This window comes from Danio rerio, chromosome 16, assembly GCF_049306965.1.
Source record: "Danio rerio strain Tuebingen ecotype United States chromosome 16, GRCz12tu, whole genome shotgun sequence".
Lineage (NCBI taxonomy): Eukaryota > Metazoa > Chordata > Actinopteri > Cypriniformes > Danionidae > Danio > Danio rerio.
The window spans coordinates 33,765,487-33,788,794 of NC_133191.1; the positions used below are offsets into that span (position 1 = coordinate 33,765,487).

The window sequence follows — 23,308 nt, forward strand, 5'->3', positions numbered from 1 at the left end:
ACTGAAGCTGAGAGCTGAACACAAAGACAACACTATTCCCTCTCTCTGATTCATTAGCACATGAACAGATGCAAAAAAGCAACCCTCTCCGAGTGGAACAGTGTTACATAAATGATCTTTAATGTCCATCCAAACAGAAACCGCCTTGTGTGGGGATTCCTCTGGCAATAAGTGAAGACACAATGACAGAAGGCTAAGATGTAGCACAGGCCTCCTATCTCCTTCATTGTATGGACAAAAATGAGGCATAGTCTTCAACACTGAACAGTGTTACTAGTGTAATGTGTATAAAAGTCGTGGTCAATAATTGTTGGCACCTTTAGTAAATATAATCAATGAAAGCTGTAAAAATAAATCTGCTTGCCAAAAGCCCAACATTTCATTGAAATAGGACAACAGAAAATGGAGGAAGGGGTGAGGACAAGATGGGGTTCTCTTTGAAATTGTCGACTCCAATATAGTGGATAAAATTGTGACACAATGACTGACATGCATTTTAGCATAAACATAAAAAGGATCCAGCCATGGCTCCTCTCTGTTTGCTGTTGTTTTGATTATGAATATAAAAAACCAAGACCAAATTTACATTATTCCTCCAACACAATGAGTAAAAGCAAAATATATAGCTATGATGTGCAGCAATTTCTGAGCTTCACAAAATAAAATTAAAATACTAATGAATAAATAAATAAATAAATAAATAAATAAATAAATAAATAAATAAATAAATTACTCATAAAAATTCCCATTTCCGCCTCTGGGCCAATAATAAAGACGTTCCAACGAAAATGTGCCAGACAGACGGCATTGTTCTGCAGGACCAGATTTATTTTCTAGAATTCTGTATAGAAAAACAGTCTCTTTCCAGGTGTTACAGTATATGAGACTTTCAGAGCTAGCAATCTGGTCAAATGAAGGTTTCAAAAGAATTATTTTCAAGTACTGAATAAGAAAGCACCAACAATTTTAACCAGTTTTAATTGAAGAAAACTTTGGTATTCTGTAGTAGCATTTACTCTTAGTTTTAACCATTTATAAAAGGAAAGCTTAGATGATTGTGAATTTTTCTTACTGAAAGTTAAAAGCATAAACCACATGCATTCATTTTTACTGCTTTCATTGCTCATAATTACAAGGGTGCCATTAGGTTTGACCATGAATGCAAGTTTATTGTTTCGTACTCAGGGTGGATGGATGGACATTCTGCCAGCGTGGCAGCTCTGCGTTTGGGAGTAGATGATGACTCAGTCTCTCCTTTACGCCCGTGGCCCGTCCACGCCATCAGAACAGCACCAATTACAGTAACCCTCTCTCCTCCCGCTCTTTACACAAGCCCAGTCCAATGCAATCTACATCACAGGGTCTCCAGCTTTACAGCATAAACAGTTTTCCACTGAATTTTCCATGGAATAAACATAACAAGATTCCACTGTCATCTCCGCTTCTCCAAATATAATGTTCGCCTTGCAGCTGCCTTTGGTTAAGAATGGGATGGAGATGGTGTGCGTGTATGTGTGTGCAGTTGTACTCTGCCAGTGTTCCCCATTATGAGTGGTTTGGCAAAAGGCAAACATCAGCCCAGGCTATGAGTCACATGGCATTGCTGTGTGACAATTCCTTCTCTTTCACAACCACATCGATTTATTGAACAGTTTTCTGCAGAAAAAAATACTATTGGGAAAGTTAACGTGCAAAAACAGCAAGGCCGTTTTTGTAATACTGCAGTATGCATGTAGTATAATGCATCATTTGTCAAGTTTGGATTTGATAAAACTGCACTTAGTACTGGATGCATTATGATAAACTACTAAACTAAAATAAACTTATTATGGCGGCTTAAGAAAACCAACACTGTTATACTACATAAACATATTCTTCTTCTTAGATTATTGTAAGAACACATCCACATCCAAGAACATTGTAAGAACAACTCCTCCTTGACCGTTTATACTACAACCACCAAAATAACTCTAAACTATACTGAATTAAGCTGCTATATCTTTTCCAAAAACAGTCCCAGAAAATCTGGAAAAGTCCCATTAACTTAACATTGGACCAAATTTTGTGACCTCATAACTGCGCCAGACTGTCATACAGACCTAAGGTTAGGCTCATTTAACTCAGACTAACAATCAGCCAATCACTGATGACCTTTCAACTTACTAGCCACACCCTCGCAACCACTTATGGCACCCTAGCAACTGTCCCTTATACTTCCATTGTAAAAAAATGCCATCGACTTTACAGTGGACATACTGAAAATATACTTATCCATACTAGAAACATACTAACATACTAGCAACAAGCTGATTAATACTAGATTGATATTAAAGCCTAGCAACACCTTAGCAACCACTCAGAAAACCTAAGCAACTGCCTAGCAACATCTAAGCAACCACATAGAACACCATAGCAAGCGCCTACCAATGCCTTAGCAACTACCAAGGGTAGAACTCCCTAGCAACCACTCAGAACACCTTAGCAATCACCTAACAATGCCTTAGCAGCCACCTAGAACACTTTAGAATCTGCCTAGCAACCACTCAGAACACCTTAGCACCTTACTGAGAATACCCTAGTAACTACCTAACAACGCCTTAGCAACCGCCTAGAACACTTTACCAATCACCTAGTAACCACTCAGAACACCTTAACAACTGCCTAGGAACATCTAAGTAACCACTTAAAACACTCTTGCAAGCGCCTAGCAACACCTTAGCAACCACTTAGAACTCCCTAACAAACACCTAGCAACCACTCAGAACACCTTAGCAACTGCCTAGCAACATCTAAGTAACCACCTAAAACACCCTAGCAAGTGCCTAGCAAAGCCTTAGCAACCATCTAGAACTCCCTAGCAACCACCTAGCAACCACTTAGCAACCATTCAACACTCAAACCGCTTTGCAACACCTTAAAAACCACTCAAAACACCCTAGTAACTACCTAGCAACCACTCAGAACACTCTTGCAACACCTTACCAACAACCTAGAACACTTTAGCAATGCCTTTGCAACCGCCTAGCATCACCTTAGCAACCACCTAGTACACCCTAGCAGCACCTTATCAACTACGCAGACACCTAGAACACCCTAGCAATGTTTTAGCAATCACTCAGAATACCCTAGCAACTGCCTAGCAGTAGCAACATCTTAGCAACCACTCAGAACACCCTAGCAATGCCTTAGCATCCCCTCAGAAAACCATAGCAACCACCTAGCAACACCTTAGCAAGCATACAAAACACTAGCAACCACCTAACAAGAGACATGGCAAACCATAGTAGAACCATGCTAACATAGCATGTACTTATCTGTCTATGCTGACTGTTTTGAATTTCTTAAAAACAAATTCAATGATTTAAACTTTTAAACTTCTTCAAACTTTCAGACGCGGCTTTCTCAAGCCACTTTTAAGTTTGTCTACGAACTTTACGTATCTTGTTTGATATTATTGGACTGTAAATGTTTTGTAAAAAGAAAAAGAATTGAGTTTTTCTCATGTCTGATGCCTAATTCTACAATTAGATGAATGAATAACACATATAAGGCTTTGTTTAGACACTTTCATTAGTCTAAATTTGTTTTTAAGTAACACGTCTGTGTCTTGCAGGAACTGCAGAACTACACTTGCTTTAAATGGACACATCACGGCACATGAGAATCCTCAACAATCAACATCACTTGCTAATGAAAACCATGTTTGATCTTTAGTTTAGAGTCTGTATATGGTGATTACATAACTGACCAATGAGTCAGTCTGCCCAAATCCTTTCCAGATACAACCACAACCAAATAAAGCACCTCTGCATGAGAGTCGGTAAAGAAATGCAAGACTGTGTGTGCGCATATTATATCTGACATTTTAAGAACAAAAGGATTGTAATACTGAGCTTAAAAAATGGCATCAGAATTGGGTGTGAGTTTAACCAAATATGTGTGCATGTCAAGGCCAGTATGATTTTTATGAGCCCATTATTTTATGATGTATAATAACTGATTGAAAGCATTTCAAACACACAAACGCTCACACTGGAGAAAATCTTTAGTTGCTTAAACCAATTAAATCAAATTAAAACGCTTTAATGCTCCTCAAAAAAACAAAAAAAACAATTAAGACGCTTTTTTTTTTACCAATCATGCATTTGAAAGGATGAGAGGTTTAAATCTGCAGTGACAAGACTGAACACATGCTTGTCAGTTTCTAAGAAAACAATAGCTTAAATAAATAAAACATCTTAAATTACTCATCACGGTTGGGCTATTCATTACTTTTAAAGACAACAAACAACAAGAGAAAAATTCCACCCAAAATCTGCAAGTGAAGTGATTCACTGAAAAATGTCTGATTTCAATACTAAAGCAAAATAGTAAAAATGCTGGTAAACAGTAAGTTTCCTTCATACATACTGTACAGTTGAAGTCAGAATTATTAGGCTGCCTGTTTTTTTTTTTCCCTGATTTCTGTTTAAGGCAGAGAAGATTTTTTTAACACATTTCTAAACATAATAGTTTTAATAACTCATCTCTAATAATTTTTTTTATCTTTCCCATGATGACAGTCAATAATATTTTACTAGATGTTTTTCAAGACGCTTCTATACAGCTTAAAGTTGCATTAAAAGGCTTAACTAGGTTAACAGGCAGGTTAGGGTAACTAATTAGGCAAGTTATTGTATTTGTTCTGTAGACTATGGAAAAAAATATAAAGCTTAAAGGGTCTAATAATTTAGTCCTTAAAATAGGCTTTTAAAAAATTAAAAACTGCTTTTATTCCAGCTAAAATAAAACAAATAAGACTTTTTCCAGAAGAAAAAAATATTATCAGACATACTGTGAAAATTTCCTTGCCCTGTTAAACGTCATTTGGGAAATATTTTTAAAAAGAGAAGAAAAAAAATCAGACGGGGGCTTATAATTTACTGCTTTACTTAAATCATGATTTTTAAGCGTATTAGAGTTTTATGTTTCATTTAATGCTGATAAATAATGTTTCTTGCAGTACTTTAACTTTGTGTGTTACCATGGTGGTGTTTATTTAAAAAAGAGGCAGAGCACTATCTATATATTAGAATGTTTCTTTGCATTGATTCACTTTCTCTGACTTTCTTCTTCACACATGCTAATGGTTGAGTTTGCGTCCAGGAAAGGAACAACAAAATGTTGTAATTTACCGTAAAATATAGAAATTTCTTTTACTTTCGTACTTTATTTTTACAGTAATGCAAAGCTGCCTTTTGTACTTACATTTTCTGGATTTGTGTGTGTGTGTGTGTGTGTGTGTGTGTGTGTGTGTGTGTGTGTGTGTGTGTGTGTGTGTGTGTGTGTGTGTATTAAACAAACAAGCAAACAAAACAAAAAAAACAGGACGGAGATCTGGATCTGGGCTGAGCATCATTTCTTATAAATAAATGTAATTATAAACAATGGAAAGAAGATGAGCTGTGCTAATTATCATTATCACAGCAACAGGAGGATGCTTGTTGTGGCACACTGGAAGCAATGCCACATTACTAGACCACTTCAAGCTAACTTAACAAAGCTGCTTACAAAAGCACATGCTTCAAAATACCAGCTGATATTTAAAACATCTTGGCACGCAGTTATCTTTTTACTTACTGCTCATTTGCATGCGCTCTTTGGAAAACAAACTTTTTACTGCACTATGCAATTACAAAGACACTGTTTTCTTTAGTGTTTCAATTGGAAATTAACAAACTGATTAAAAACTTGTCAATATCTGCGACTTCCTTATCAACTCAGATAGCAGAAGTTGTATTATAGAAAAATGCACTAATCTGCATCCAAATAAATTATCAAAATAAACAAAGAATTTTATCAATTATTAATTTTTATGAATATTTTCCCCATAAACGCACAGTAAAAATGATAATAATTATAAAATAATCATATTCTATAAAACAATTTAGCACAGCTATTAATCACTGTCCAGACCTTTACTATGAAGGAAATCCGTAGTGCCTGAAACACTTTAATTAAACCCTAATCTTTAACGACTTGATATTCTAACTATAGTAAAATGTAAAAAAAACAATACAACATTCAAACTGTTTGGTTTCACAAAAAGCTTTGCTACATGGCAGAAAAAAATTTAAATAGTAAAAAATAAATAAATTAATCAGTCAACACATATAGGGCCCGATCATACAACCGGCGCAGTGTGGCGCAAGACGCGGCGCAATAGTCTTTTGGTAGTTTCAGCTTGGCGCAAGAGCCGCTTTGAGGCGTTGCGCTACGCTGTTTAAAAAGCAAATGCATTAGCGCTCATTTGTGCGCCCATAGGCGTTCTGGTCTAAAAAGGAAGGCGTTCTGGGGCGCACTGCTGGTGTGTTGCTATTTTGAGAAACTATAATAGATTTTTCTTTAGACCAAAACTAACCCGGTCTAAACTTAGGTACTGCTTAATACACACAAGAGAGCAATAGGCAAATATCTTTACATATGAAAAAAATTAAATATTAAGGATATATATAGGATATAATAAGAATAGATATAGAATATAAATATAAAGTATTAAAATATTACAAAACATTATTTTCTAGCCTACATAAATATGAAAAATCACTGCTTTTATGTCTTCTTCATCTCGGGAGGCTTTTTCAGTCGTTCATAACAACTTGCTTTTGTATAATGTTATTATTACTAGCAGTATTATTTATTATATCCATATTTATATTTGTTTTATTAAAAACAAGCTTAGATTTGTCCACCTGTCAGGTTTTAGACCATATGGGGCATGGCATGTGTTTGGAAATAACTCAGTATTTTGACCACACTTGGTCATTATTGTTCATTTATTTGTTTGCTAGAAACTAGAACTGAATTTAGAAATAGTTTTGAAACAAATCTTTGAGCTTAACAAACGAAATTAATTATTTATAGACTAATTGATGTCTGTGCGTAAAGGTTTACCTATCCAAGAGCGAATGTGAAAGTAGTTCCATTATCTCTCATTCTCACGCAGTAGATGCTCTGTTTAACAGTTTTCTGTTAAAAAAAACTGTCAACTGTTTGCTTGTGAAATGCTAATTTTTTCCACTTAGACTTACTTTGCGTCCTGTAAATAGCGAATGCGCTCTTGGCGCGACGCAGCTGGGTCTTAAAGGGAATGGGAGATGAGACTCTAATTGGTTTATTCTCAAAACACACCTATAACTCATTAAGAAAATAAACTCAACCCTTTTAGCCCATGCGCCTAGGCGCAAAGCGGATTTTCCCTTCCGTAAATTAGCAAAAATGAGTTCTGACACGCCCTGAAAGCATTTGCGCCCTGCGTTTTGTGCTCTGCGCATGGACAGTCAAAATAGAGCCCATATTGTTCGAACAAAAGTGTTATAAAATCTTCGACACTGAATTCCTCTAATTGCAGTAACACGAGACCGTCAGGACAGTTGATCTTCAGTGAGGACATGAGGATCGCTGGGAAAGCTGAAATGTCCTGCGGCAGTGACCACAACATTAAAAAGAGAAAAGAACAGAGAGAAAAAAAAGAGAGAAAATGAGCCTGCTCCGCTCAGAATAAAACACGTCTTCAGCAAAAAAGTAGAGTCTCCATTAAGAGGCATGCGGTGTGCAGAACATCAAGTTATTTCATCTGCTTCTGAGTCTTTTTCATTCTGTACATACAGGTGGACATACTGGAGAACTTAAATTAATAATTAACTTAAAAATGAAAATTCTATCATCATTTATTCACTCTCCACTTATTCAAAACCTCTTTGAGTTTCTATCTTCAGCTAAACACAAAAGAAGATATTTCGAAGAATGTTGAAAGCTGGTTACCATTTACGTGCATACTAGGGAGATGACAGTGATGACCATTTTCCAACATTCTTCAGAAAAATATCTTCTCATGTGTTTGACTTGAGGGCGAGTATATGGTGAGCTAATGTTCATTTTGGGGGTGGTGGAGTTTACTATTCCTTTAAAATGAAGGCTGTAGTCGTAAAGCCTAGCTGAAAATAAAACCAAGGTCATCTCTGTCTGCAAGATTAAACAATCATCTCAAGAATTATACTTTTTGTTAATTATCCTTAAAAAAAATCAATACACCTCACGGACAGAGGACTACGCTTGGACATTATCAACATGTGGTGGAAAGAGTACTGAAAAATCATACTCAAGTACAGGTACCATTAAACAAATATGTAGTGCACAGAGAATAAAAGTATCTGTTGTAAATATTACTCAGTGTATGAGTAAAAAAGTAGCCCTTTTAAAATTAATGAGTGAGTATTACACTGTGAAAGGTTGATTCATTTACATGCAATTTGTGCATGTGTGTAAAAACGTAACATTCTGCAGTGCGTTTAATTATCGTTTAGTTCCATTTCAGTCATCAGTAGGCATTCGTCAACTTCTCATCAGTGACAAAGTCTAAACAGTCTCAGTCATCGTGTGTAACTATTTTGTGTCTTCAGTGTATTGAGGTTGTTCTGTATGATGCAATTTTGCTATGAGTGGTGTGACTGGACGGTAATGACAAGACTGATTATTCTACTTTAGCCAATCACTACAGAGAGAAAAAAATAATAAAGAAGTGACTGCAGGTTGAAGGAAAACAGTGGAGTAAAACTACACATTTTAAAACTACAAAGTAAAGTAACTATACTCAATTACAGTCATTTGAGTATTTGTAATTTGTTACTTGACACCACTGTATAGCTTTGATCTGAAAACTCAAAACAAGCACAATTGAGTTCATTTAAACTCTCTGATACTTTTAAACAGAATAGGAGATGTTATCTTGTTGTTTTGTGCTGTTGTTTTGATGGTCCATTTGAGTATTAGTAGACTCTCTGCTCAATATTTGTTAATATTGATCCTTCAACAGACATTTAACTTAATACTTTGAATACTTTAAAGAAACTTTGCAAGTACACGTCAACTTACACTAAACCTAACCCCAACCTAACAGTCTATTTATAATCTAATGATAATTAGTTGGCATGAAGATGCAATGTAACTTAACTTCAACAATGGGCCATCAAAATAAAGTGACCTTGTTTTGTTGTTGTTGTTGTGGTTACTGTGTTGTTGTGCTGCGTCAACTCTGGACAGCATTATCTGATCATTCATTATCTATAATGGATCAACATGCCATCCATCTCAGCTGATGCATTTAGCTCAAAAATGTAATATATAAACAATACAATTTGATCAATGTGAGGTACATAAAGACAGATGAATTGAGCTACTGTAAATAAACAGACACATAGGCATTCTTAAGTAAATGTTAGATGTTTTGCATTCACCATGTTTTCATTTTTATGCACAATATCACATGCAAAATTACACGTTTTACCAAACACTATTTGCTGATATGCACCACATGAGAGACACGTTATTTTAACACGTTAATGATTAAATGATTCAATTCAATCAATCGCTGGTTCTTTTCAACAATCCTTGCCTTTTATTTGCAGTAAAACATTTTCCTTTGGGTGACAATACTTGGGTTCAGAGTGTCATTTGCACATCCTGTCATGCTGTTAACAATGTGAGCAGGCAAATAGTGGATAATTATGGGAAAAGATTAATTAACTAAAAGATTGTTTATTTAAATTATAATCAATTATGATTATAATTTGAACAAAATTTGTTGATGCATCCCTACACTTCTATATAACACTATAAAATTCATAATGATATAACCACAAAAAGACTGTCTATTAGAATTGTGTGTGTGTGTGTGTGTGTGTGTGTGTGTGTGTGTGTGTGTGTGTGTGTGTGTGTGTGTGTGTGTGTGTGTGTGTGTGTGTGTGTAGGAAATTTGTTGGCAGCTTTCAGTATATGATAACTATTCACACTGCCCTATGTTTACTCTGATAATGGGAAAATATTTCCAATAAGTGTCTGAAAATACTTCTGCCTAAACTTGACAGACTAACAAAAAACAACAACCTAAAATAATGTCCTCCATATTAAAGAACAGTGGTATTCACATGATAACATAATAAATACTAAAGTATTATTTAGTTAGTGTATTTATTAAATTGTTTAAATGAAACATATTTAACAAAATTATGATCTTTCAGCAGTCAGGTAAAACCCTGTAGTACAAAAACGGGCATGTTTGAGTTGTATTTGTCAGGGTGGAGTGTCTTTGTTGGATTTCCATAAGCAGACTAATAATACATGCAGTGTTGAAGCAGCAGGTAAGCTGAATACATACAGAGGTGTGAGGGAGGAGCAGGAGCTTATTTTACGTTTGAAAGTTGACAAGGTTTTTTTTCTTAGTTTTTTTTTTTGCCCTTAAGCTAGGAACATTATTTAGTGAAATGCAGACCACATAACTTGTTTAACTGATAATGTTTAATTACTTCTTTAGTGCTTTAATTAATTCATTGGTTACAATAACACACGTGTTTTCAAAAAGGAACTTTTAATAAGAATTATTATTACATCTTTAAACATAAATTAAATCTATATTTTGATTATTAGAATTTGCACTGTTCAATTTTTTTAAGATGAGTGAATCTTCACTTACTACACATTTAAATTCCAATGAGATTCAGAGTGAAAATTCAATTACATATACAGTGGACATCAGAATAGAATTATTATTTATTGTGAAAATGTCCTTTGCTCTGTTAAACATCTTTTGGGAAATATTTAAAAAAAGGGAACAAAAATCAAAAGGAGGGCTAATAATTATCACTTCAACTGCCTATGGGAGGAGCATGAAATTAATACTTCTTTTTCTCCCAACTTTGTCAGCAGACAATATATTTTCGTTTGCCCTTAAGCTAACAACACAACTGATAATTATGCAAACCACAAAATGTGTTTAACTGATCAAACTAGTAATGAATTCTTCACTGCTTGAAATGCAAATATTCTCCCCATGGTTGATTATTTTACACAACAAATAGAATTACCTTTTTGTTTGCAATACTAATGTCACAAGATACTGTTAGGAGTACAGCAAAGAAAAGAACAAATAAATGACAGGGTTCTCCTATGATGCAAGATTAATACAAATGAAATCCCTTTGTGAAAGTGTGAAGAACGCTTTTGGAGACTAATGCTGTCAATAAATGACAAAACCAACATCTATATCCATAAAGCTATGAAAGTAAAAGTAAAAAGGAAGATTAAAAATATAATCTCATTCATTGCTGAGATAGAGCACATGGTTTAACGATTGGTAAATTTTTTACAGTTCAGAAATAATTATGCAGGATTAACACTGTTATCTTTTCAAGGACAAACTTCCTCTTCCCCAGAAGCCAGAATAATGGACTGGCTAACAATAAGATGACTCATTTTTTTTATGAAACCTCCCATTTACTGCCCACACACAGGTCTAAAAAATTTTTTGAATGAATGGAGTTCAGGACACACCTGGAATTGCAAACAAAGTCAGAAGACGTGCAAGTAGAAAGTTGGAGTTTGCATTTTGAATCATTAAGACTAGCACTGACTCATCTCAGAAATCCCATTTTGGACTGTAACCGAGTACGCTTTCATTGTGCTCCCTAAATGAACACAGAGGGGATTTGCAGCATTTTAAATGAAAGGTAAAAGATGATGTGAACTGAAAGATGCACTTCATCTGTTCATTTTCCAGCTGTAGTCTTTCCATATAACACTCCTACACTGCACCTGTCAGCACTGACACACTCACAGAATAATACAGTCTTCTGTCTGATATCAAAGACCACATACGCACAACTGCAGCCACAGCACATGTAGGCTGGTGGCATATGTGAACAAACACACACACACACAGTTGTACAGCCGTCTTTATGGGGCCATAAATGTAATGTTTTTTTAAATTGTACAGAGTGTATATTCTATACCCCTACTCCAACCCTATATATTAAATTTTCAAAATATTTCTCTGTGTGATTTAAGTTTTCCTCATGGGGACCAAAAATCGCCCCAACAAAAAAACAGCTCTTAAATCACACAGTAATTTACTGGTATTGATAAACTTGTGAGGATATTTGGTCCCCACGATGTAAGAAATACACAGACACACAGCTTCTGTCAGCCAAAACTGGTGCATGACCTCGCATGACTCTCCATTCAAGAACTCGAATGACCCATAAAGCTTCCTAAAAAAATAACCGGAGTCAAAACACAAAAGTGATCACTTCTAAACAAGCACCCTATTGTGAATTGAAAACATTTGAAACGTGTAGTTGCTTCTTGTTACATGTGTTTGCAAAATTCTGGGCTGTTTTAACTCAACACACACACACACACACACGTGTGTGTGTGTGTGTGTGTGTGTGTGTGTGTGTGTGTTTGTCAAAAAAAAGCCACATTATCTTTATTATAGGAAATATAAAAGGTTCTGATTAAATCCCATTTTGGTTCTCTAGGTCAGATTTTTCAATATCATCACATTTTTTTGTGTGCATGTATTAAAGCACCAATGTATTTTTGCAACTTCTGCTGTCGCAACAGCTATAAAGCCTCATTTTTGTTCTAACTGAAACCACTACGAAGCATTCTACCTGTTTCAGTAAGAAAAAAGATTTTCTTAAATAGGTGAGGGGTTAAAGTGAGAGTAAACAGTGTTTCCCCCAATAGTCACTTAAAGCTCATGAGTCACCGCTCAGTCCAGTCAGATCCTCTCACACTCCCTGGCTAGAGCACACTGTTACCATGGAGACCAAACACTGCCAAACAGCTCAGCTTCAATGAGTGAATAAGTCCATCTGCATTAACTGAGTTACTGATGCTCACCGGAACTCACGAGGGCCACTGTAACCCTGCCACACAGATAACACCATCAACTTATTAATCAATCTGACTCACAGTGACTTCCTCTAAACTTCTGCATCATTACATTCATGTCTGATTATCAGCAGTGAGAACACACCCTTGTGGAGCTGAACACACCTTTTGTCTAAACCACAGAAAATACAGCACTACTGTAAGTCTACTACCATAGAGACAGCAGGATAAACAGTAGATTAGAATAACAATCGCTGCATCTCAATGACAACTACATAATAATTATACTAAATAAACTATAGGGAGGTACATTATCAGTAGTACTAAATAATCTGAGACGGTTTTTCTATGGAGGCCAATAAAGTACCGATCAAGTGCAAAGGACGAATGTAAGGATGCAATATAACTAAGTTACTAGACTTTATGGTTATAGTAGTTGCTTCAAAGTTTAATTTTGAGGATTTTTACTCTCTTAGATGCTGAGGGTCTTTATTGTCAAACTATGCTTGAAAATTAATATGACAGAACAATTATAAAAATATTACATTTAATGTTACAACTGATAAAACTAATGCATTTTCTACTGAACACAATAACTGACCTAATATCAGTCTTTTTATATACATTTTTCCAGCATCATAACTAAGTCAGCTTAATACACATTTGACTAGCATATTTTACAATGATTTACTGAAGACACCAACTTCAACAATCTCTAAACCCAATATAATTAAACAAAACAATATTACTGTATTTATTTAAAAAAAATAATCATTTGGTGACGTTAAAATATACTATTTAAAAGATAACAGGTCAGCCCCAAAATCCTAATTAAGTGAAACATCTTTATATTTTGCCATACATTTCCTTTAAATCCCCATCTTTCCACAAATCTGTCAGCAAGAACTGTTTAATGTTTTTAAATTCAGCATGATCACTTATTCTGTGATTTTCTTCTTTTTTTTCTTGCATCAGAACAATCAAAATCAATATAATAATAATAATAATAATAATAATCCCTACATTTATAAAGTGCTTTTCTGGACACTCAAAGGGCTTTACACATTTTTGGGGGAATCTCCTCATCCACCACCACTTAGATGACGTGGCGGCAGCCTTATTGCGCCAGACCACACACCAACTGATTGGTGGAGAGGAGACAGAGTGATGAAGCCAGTTTTGATACGGGGATGGTTAGGAGGCCAGTGGGCAAATTTGGCCAGTATGCCGGGGTTAAACGGCAACTATTTTTTGAAGGACATCCTGGGGTTTTTAATGACCACATTGAGTCAGAACATTGGTTTAAGGTTTCATCCGAAAGACGGCGCTCACTAAGCAATAGAGAATCCGCTTCACTATACTGGGGTGTTAAGACCCACACAGACTGCAGGATGTGTACTCCCTGCTGGTCTCACTAACACCACTTCCGGCAGCAATCTAGCTTTCCCAAGTGGTCTCCCAGCCAGGTGCTGACCTGGTGTAGCCTTGCTTGGCTTTAGAGGGTGACCATGTGAGAGTTGAGAGAGCTAGCTGCCGGCCAATACACATTTGATGAATACATAATACACATTTGACGATCTTATTTTACAATGATTTACTAAAGATGCCCATTTCAATGGTGCTAACAGTTTCTAAACAAAATAAACAAACAATATGACTGTTTTTAGAGAATCATTTGATGACATTAAAGAATACTATTTAATGATCACCAGAAAGAAGTTCATAATCCTTTCAACAGTTATCACTTATTCTGCAATGCATTGTCATAAACATCAAAATAAATATAACGATTAATTTTTCATGTAAATATACCCATTACACTGAATGGCGATGAAGTGTTATTTTCACCCATATGCTAAGCTTTTATTTGCACAAAAGTTATTTGAAACATTAAAGTAATTATAATTGGCTTTTGGCGGCATAGTGGCTCAGTGGTTAGCACTGTCACCTCACAGCAAGAAGGTCACTGGTTCAAGTCCCAGCTGGTCCAGCTGGCATTTCTGTGTGGAGTTTGCATTGTCTCCCCACGTTCACGTGGGTTTATTTCAGGTGCTCCGGTTTCCCCCACAGTCTAAAGACATGCGGTATAGGTGAATTGAATGAACTAAATTGGTTGTAGTGTATGAGTGCGTGTGAATATAAGAGTGTTTCCCAGTACTGGGTTGCAGCTGGAAGGGCATCCACTGCATAAAACAAATGCAGAAAAAGTTGGCGGTTCATTCCTCTGTGGTGACCCCAGATAAACAAGGGACTAAGCTGAAGGAAAATGAATGAATTGACTTATTATCCCTTATTCCTATCATTATACTGAGTGACGCTAGTGGAGGCTCAACACACACTGGGAACTAATTTAACTAATTAATCATCAAAACAACTCACTACAGTGCAAATTATAAACATGTATCATCTTGCTTACTGGTGAAAACTTCACATAGTAAAAATGTTACTCTCATTTCTTAATCAGTACAATATGTTACCCTAGCAGCAAAACAATAAAAAAGAAGACTTTATCAAACTATAAAGAGGAATGTAATGACACAAAACAGAAACAGACACACTACACAAGTTGCAGAAGGGTGTGGCAGAGAATCCAACAGACATTTCCCAAGCACACACAACACACCCACATTCACACCTCACATACCTGCTCCACTGAGCAACAGACATGGCATGCGTGTGGTTTTAGTGTTGTTGTTTTTATGAAATCATTTCTACTTTGGTGAGAATATCAAACCCAAATCCCAAGGTTTAGAACTACAGGGATTATTTGTTTAAAGCCATGATAATAATTTAAATTAAATAAATTTCATTTTAATTTAAGAACACATCAAACAGAGTAAAGCTCTGAGCTGTCAGCCTCAGTGACAGGAGCAATAAGCAGATGTGCAGTGTAGAAAACTGCCGTCATGGTTCAGCTAAATTTAGCCAGGGACTAGGCTGAGAGCCCAGGGGCAGGGGATAGACACCGTCCTGCTCTTTAGGGTTAAACTTACAGTATCTCTAGGATGTGTGAAAGAAATCTCAGAGAGCAACAGAGGACAAGCACTTGCATTAGCCACTGTCTGCAGCTTTTGAGTGTTTTATGGATCAGTAAGCCACACACCGTTCTGAAACTAATCCTAGTGGAAATACTGTTGGTTCCAGGGTGGAATGAGTCACAGTAATTGCCACTCATGTAACTGCAACTTTAAACTGCAGACTGGTTTACTGGTTTGACTGGCTTGCTGGTTTTAAGAGACTTTTCATTCAAATTTAATTTATTCAATATTTGAATAATTGTTCATACATGACCAAGTGTAAGCTTGTCCGATATTGATTCTTCCCTGTAAAAAACGATTAGTCACCTTACATAAAAAGTAAGCACAATGACTTAAGTGCCTTGTTGCAACTTAAGGCAACTTATCTTTATATTTTTATAATAATACACATGGTTCATTTACCCAATCATTTTATGAAAACATGTTAACTGATTTTTTAAAGTCAACAAATCCCTTAAAATTATTTGTTTACTTTTGATCACTTTTTAACCAAAGTCAACTAATGGCTGTAAAAGCAACAGGTTTTCTAATGTTTTTAAAGGCAAATAACCACTTTAAACGGAACCAGTTTACTTTATTGTTATAAGCAAAGTCAACTAATTGCTTTAAAAGCATCAGGTTTACTAACACTTTTAAAGTAAAGTCAACTAATCGCTTTTACAGTGTCGTTCAGGCTCAAGCTTGTCCTTTATCTTCTTGAATTCTTTGTTGGCTATGCAACTGTGCTGTTTTCTAGACTTGCATATAACATTATTTCATCTTAAAGTTAGCTGTTGGCTTACTCCACCTATGGGCAACAAGAAAAATATGTGATGTATGCCGTGAAGCAGATCGTACTGTTCTGCTCATAGACGTTTCTATATTCGCTTATGTTTCTGCTGGCAGGGGATGGTTGAGGCAGTGTGTACTGTGTATTGACTCCATTACCTAAACTTGCATGTGTGGTTTTAGAGACAGGTTAGCAGAACATGGTAGATCTACACAGAAATGCCAACTGACCCAGCCAAGGCTCTAACCAGTGACCTTCTTGTTGTGAGGAGAGCATGCGACCCACTGCACCACCGCGTCGCCTATCATATCAATATTTCTGGGAATTTATTTCAATAATAATAAAACATTTTGATAAGTACAACAACAACAAAAACAAAAACAACAGTATTTGGTGCCAATAACCCTCTCATAATTAGTTACTATTCATTGAATCATTCATTCAAATGATTTGTTCAAAACTGCTAGTTTATTTAGAAACAAATCCAGTGACTTCCTTTATATATGGATCAATTAATCAATTACACACAAGTCAAACAAAAACAGATGGATTGAAAAATTACAAATATTCTGCTCCATGGCTCGCAAAATCTAGTAGCCCAAAGTCCCAAAGCTATTGTTTTTTTTTTCAGTCAGGCTACCAAAATCCATCTACACTGTGCCCAGTGGGTTATCTAGTGGGCATGGTGTAGATCAAATTTGGTAGCCCCACTGAAAAAACAATAGCCCCGAGACTTAGGGCAACTAAATTTTGTGAGCCCTGTGTTCCTGCATAGTTTGAATATATTTTCATCAACAATATAAAAAAGCTTTTAATAATGTGTCTAAAATGTAAGTTTTATGTAATAAATCATTACTGAAATTCAGAAAAATAGCATGCTTGTTTTTGTGATATCATTACATTGTATCCTATAAATACTGAAAACAAAACTCCATATAGGGATAACATTCAACTTTCTAATAGCCTTCATACTCTTACTAATATCAATGTATAAAACTTTTACATAAAAAAAAAATGAACACATACCTGGCCTTCAGCTCCTTGTAGTCCTCACGCACTTTGCTGAGCTCCAGTTGCAGTCTGGCTCGTTCTTTGGCCACCGAGTCCAGTGTTTTCCTGGCATCTGCGAGTTCAGCCTCGTACGCCGCTTTCATGCCACTCAGCTCCCGGCTGATCTCCGTCTCGGATTCAGTGATGCGCATACGCAGACCTGCGTTCTCCACCTCCAGAGAGCGAACCTTATCGATGTAGACCGCCAGACGGTCATTCAGGTTGCTCAAGTCCTCCTTTTCCTGCAATCGAGAGATGCGGGTAGGGGACAGGACATTGGTCACCCCACCGCGGCTGCTTCGTTTCTGACCTGGAGTCTCCATGGTTGTCTGGAACTACTGATACTAGAATAGAATAGAATAGAATAGAATAGAATAGAATAGAATAGAATAGAATAGAATAGAATAGAATAGAATTATTACAACCCTTTCTAAATAAGAGCATAAATCAGATGCTGTTTGGAAAAGTTGCCAAAAACCCAACCTCTCATTTAAATGAATAGGGAGAGGGTTTCAATAAATTGAACAATGACTGTGTTTGAATATAGGATAGAATTTTTTCATAAATAATATGTTCAGGTATCTTTTAAAGTCAAAGTCTGTCTGTTTAAAAATGATGCTGTGATTTATTGTGCTAATAAAAAAGAAATAAACACAAATGCTGCAAAAATAAGTCTATTTGGTTTATCTCTCTTTCAAAAAAAAAAATCCAGGAGCATCCCGACAAACTTTTCCTGAATAAACATTCAAATAAATCTCCAAAATGTTCCCTCTTGAATACACAAACCCAGATAAGATCTTAACCTCAGATAGGGTTTATACTGTATACATTGCAACTTATCTCAATTAAAGTATCCTGACCCATTTTACAATCGCTGAAGTAAAACAACTAAAATTGGGGGCGTCACAGTATTGAAGTCTGAGACTGTAAGTTATTATGGTAATAAAAATAAAATAAATGCAAATCCAAACTCCATCCCTTTTCTGTTCCCTCCCTAACTTTGCGTCTTAAAGTTTCTGCCATGCCCAACCACTGATCTCATCCAAGAGCATTCATACAAACATTCCCAGCATAAACATTTATTAAAAACCTTCAAAATGTTCCTTCCTGGCTAGACAAACCCAGATAAGAGAAATGGGGTTTATCCTGCATTCAACTTATCTCACATAAAGTATCCTGACCCACTTTAAACACGATTTGCACAGATACGCATGTCAAAGTCCCACTGACAAGAGCTCTGAATGCATGTTTGCTTTGGGCTGTGGAAGTAATTCCAAACATCACAATGTGCTTAGACGGCACATGTGACACTCCCCCTAAATGCAAGTACAGAAGTAACCTGTCTCTGACAGTGCTATACTAAACAAATAGGTTATGAAAAAACAAAAGCCATTCACAATCTGCACTACTGCTATAGACAAAATGCCTAAATGACTGACCTGGTAAAGCTGAGAGAGAGAGTTTGGGTTATTGAAGCTCCTACAGCTGCTGTGTCCCGCTGAAACTCTGCTGAAAGAGTGTGTGCTGCGACTCGCGCTTCTGATCTCTGGCAGAAACTCACGCCTCTCAATGAAGAGAAGGAGGAGGAGGAGAAGGCGGAGTTTGTGAAGTCTGACTCAAAGCACACTCAGGGGAACAGAGTTTTTACTGGAGATCACATTGGTACACTCTTGGTTTATTGTTTTATTTATATAATCTGTAACTTGTGAGATAAGCAGCTTGAACAGCAGTAAATTAAATCCATTACTTGGTAATGGCTTATTTTCAGCTAAATATAATTACACAAAAATTACTGAAATAAAAAAAAATATTTTAATAAAATACAAATGATACAATTACAACAAAATAATAAAAATAATAAATATAATTACTTTTATTTTAATCAATATAAGGGATAGTTCACACAAAATTGAACATCTACTAAAACTTTATGAGTTTCCTTTGTCCCGTTGAACACAAATGAAGATATTTCAAACATGTAACCATTGACTTCCAGAGCAGGAAAAACAAATACTATGGAAGTCAATGGTTACAGGGTTAGATCATTCTTTGAAATATCTTCTTTTGTGTTTAACAGAAAAAAAAGAAACTTGTAAAAGTCTGAAACGTTAAAAGAGTGAGTAAATTATGATAGAATTGACATTTTTGAGTGAACTATCCCTTTAAGTAAAAGATAAATAAATAAATCCATATAAAGTTTGTCCCACGAGTTCTTCAAAGAGTAATTTATCCATGCCTATGAGCCAAAGAAAAACATCCCTCATTCCTGAAAAATCCAGAATATATCCATTGGTCATTGCATGAAGCTTTAAAAGAAAAGGTCACAGTGTTGTATTAAAAACTCCGGCTGGTATTTATTTCAGAGGGGTGGACATGCTAAAAATGAAGTATCCAATCAGGTGTCTTAGTAAAAGAGAGGAGAGTGGATGAGACAAATCCTTTTTAGGAAGAAAGGCTGTGCTTAGATACACTTTAACACTACTAACATTACTTTAACACTACTTGTCACCTCCTATCGAATTCCTGCTGCATATTAATGTTCGGGATCAACTGAGTACATCTATTTTAGCTTTTGTTAAAGTTGAATTGTATTGAATTATAGTACTTGTTGCATCCAAGAAGGATTAAATTAAATATAATTATAATTATTAATATTATAGAATACTATACTATTTTAACTTGCAGTAAATAACTTCATTAGATAACTACTGTAAAGTAAAAAAAAAAAAAAGTCCAATAAATTAAGTTTAAGAAGATTTAAGTACTACAATTACACTTAGAAATGTGATATCTGCAAAATTGTTGCAAACAATTTTTGTGAATTTAACAAATTTAATTTTGTAATGTTTAAATTAATTGAATCAAATTTAATTCAGCCCAAATGAATTGCTTGCAACTACTTAACGTAAAAAAAAATGTAAATCAAGGAATCATTTTTGAATATTTTTTTTCAGTGTACTAAAGCTTCAATGTGAAATTTTGGATAAATAGAAATATAACAAAATAAATTGAAAATTAAACTGAAAATTGATCAAATAAAGCTAATCAAAAAAGATTAATACATTTTACAATGCTAACAAAAATAAAGCGAAAATAAAATCTAAACAATTAATGAAATATAAACTTAGAAAAAAATTGAATAAAAAGTAAACCCGTAATAACCCGTAATTAAATTATATTAATACGATAAAATATTATGCTATTTTAACCTAAACAACTACATTAGAAAACTACAGCAAAGTCAATTAAGTCCAATAAATTAAACTTGAGCTGATTTCAGTACAATTATGAACACTTTAATATGAATTGGATATAGAAATATGATAAATAAACCATTTTAATAAAAACTTATTAAATAAAGCTAAAAAAAGATTAATAAACATAGCAATGCTAGCAAAAATAAAGCAAAACTAAAATCTAAACATTCACTAAAACAAACTTTAAAAATAAATAAATAGAAATAACCTGCAATCAAATAAATCCTATTATATTAAATAAATGCAAAAAAGTACTAAAATGACTAAAACATATGAATTACAGTTATTTTGTGATCAATGAAATAAAAGGTAAATCAAAATATGAATAAATACTATAACCTTAATTACTGAATAATATACTAAAAACTGAATTAAAAATGATAGAAAATAGAAATCAATGACAAGCATAAATACTAACAATTAAACAAAGATTAAAATCAAAACTGAAAAATAAAGTACAAGTAAACATTATAATAGTATATATTTAATACTAAACAAAAGACACCATGTTCCACATCTCTCACATCTAAATATATTGTCAGTATGCTCGTATACTTATTAATTATTGAGTCCATTTGGAAAAACTAAACAAAAACTCTTCAGAAAACAAAACGTTTTGTTCTGTGTGGCAGAATGGCATAAGAAACAGTTGTGGAAAAAAAAGACCCTGGCACAAGCACATGGGCGGCTCAGTGTAAAAGTCCCAGAACATCCAAAGACCTACAGTATAAGAGAGACGTCTGACAGCTAGACGAGTAACACTATCAGTTCTGTACTTTCTCTTCTCATTCTCTCGTCGCATTACCTCACACAACCACTGCATTCCCACATAACAATGTGATTCCCTAGAGCAAATGTCTCTCCACCCGAGTGGCATTTCTGACATCTGTGACAACTAAAAGCAGATTATGTCACAATCAGGAGTCACGATCAGAAGTTCATTGTGTGCAGTGATTTCGGGGAACAACCTGCAGATTTTTTTGGGGAGAATTTGGGAAATTTTGCTGAGGCAGATGAGGTGGATTTGTGCTCTAGACTGGTGGTCGAAAGGTGGAGATGTTAGGACATACAGTATGTGTCAAATTACAAGACATGACAGGTTCCAACCAGAAAGGAATTTCGTGACACCTCCGAATTACAGTGTTTAAATCATTTTCACATTACTTCAAATGTAATGGCATTTAACTGTTAATATAACACTTAAAATCATTCCCAGTGATTAATTTAAGACTACAAATGAGTACAGCCTGAAATCACTGTATTTATTTGAGTAAAATGCTATGCTGTTAAAACTGTTGAGTCATGCATTGGGAATGAACATACAAATCGTTCTGTCTTTCTCTATGAACATCCCTAAAATGCCACTGCTATATGTACTACAGTAAACATGGCAGATTAAAACAAAAAAATACAAAGTACAAAAAAAATTATAAAATAATAGTAAATAAAACGGCAATAAAATAAGTAGCTAAAGTACAAAAATTACTAAAACCGATATATATAATAAAAGATGTTATTTTTTAACCCAGACATTTAAAAAGAACTTATTTTACAGAAGTAATTACAATATAAACTACGAATATAAATACTATATATATATATATATATATATATATATATATATATATATATATATATATATATATATATATATATATATATTATTTGCATGGCACATGGGTAAAGAAATCTTTTGGCTTTAGACATCCCCATTCTCACGAGTTTCTAAGTTCTCTTACCCTTCCAACTGAGTTTGTTCTTCCGAGGCAATCTGGAAACACCTCAGTGCTGCTGCGAATAGCCTTGTAAATACCTGTCCTGCTTATTTAAATCACCTGCTTGATTAAACTAATTAAATTAAAATTGACCGGCACAATGGATGGTTTTGTAAATAATACTGAAAACAGTTTAATATAGGTTTCTCTGAAACGGTGAATATTTCACTTTCATTTTATTTAGGCTAGATTATTATTTTATTTAACAAATCAGTTTGCGTTTTGGCGCTGAAGCATATAGTGAACTGGTTTTGTAGCACTCAGATAATATTTATTATTGTTGTTTATCTAGTAGATAACCAACAAATAAAAAATGTATTCAAATTAGGATACAAGGACGTGCTTTCATTTTCTCAATCTCACTCGCGGCAAGTTCAGTTGAGGGAGTGTTTAAGCAAATCATATACATATTTATATATATATATATATATTATATATATATATATATATATATATATATATATATATATATATATATATATATATATATATATATATATATATATATATATATATATAAACAGGAAACATAAGTTTGATCCTATCAGTTTCGTAACAAATGCCCTTAAATAATAGGCCTATAGCGTTTGACAGCAAGCACCAGTGCTTTTCAGGTTGAAATATGAATAAGGGATGATGGGGCAGGGTGGTGCTGGATATGTGCGTTCTTTTGAATAAAATCCTGCAGGCCCCTGACTTTAGATATTA

At 34.7% G+C, this 23,308-nt stretch overlaps 1 protein-coding gene across 3 annotated transcripts in view; it reads right to left on the reverse strand.

The window, feature by feature from the left end:
• Positions 1-23,308, reverse strand: part of lmna (lamin A) — a 48,725-nt gene that overhangs the window by 24,354 nt on the left and 1,063 nt on the right. Inside the window, exons 1-2 of one of the 3 annotated variants that reach the window (XM_005158167.6) lie at positions 19,008-19,116; positions 17,545-17,912 (exon numbers count right to left, since the gene is read on the reverse strand). In XM_005158167.6, the coding sequence (XP_005158224.1) occupies positions 17,545-17,891 (347 nt within the window). In that variant the 5' untranslated portion in view covers positions 17,892-17,912; positions 19,008-19,116. 3 annotated transcript variants of the gene reach the window in all.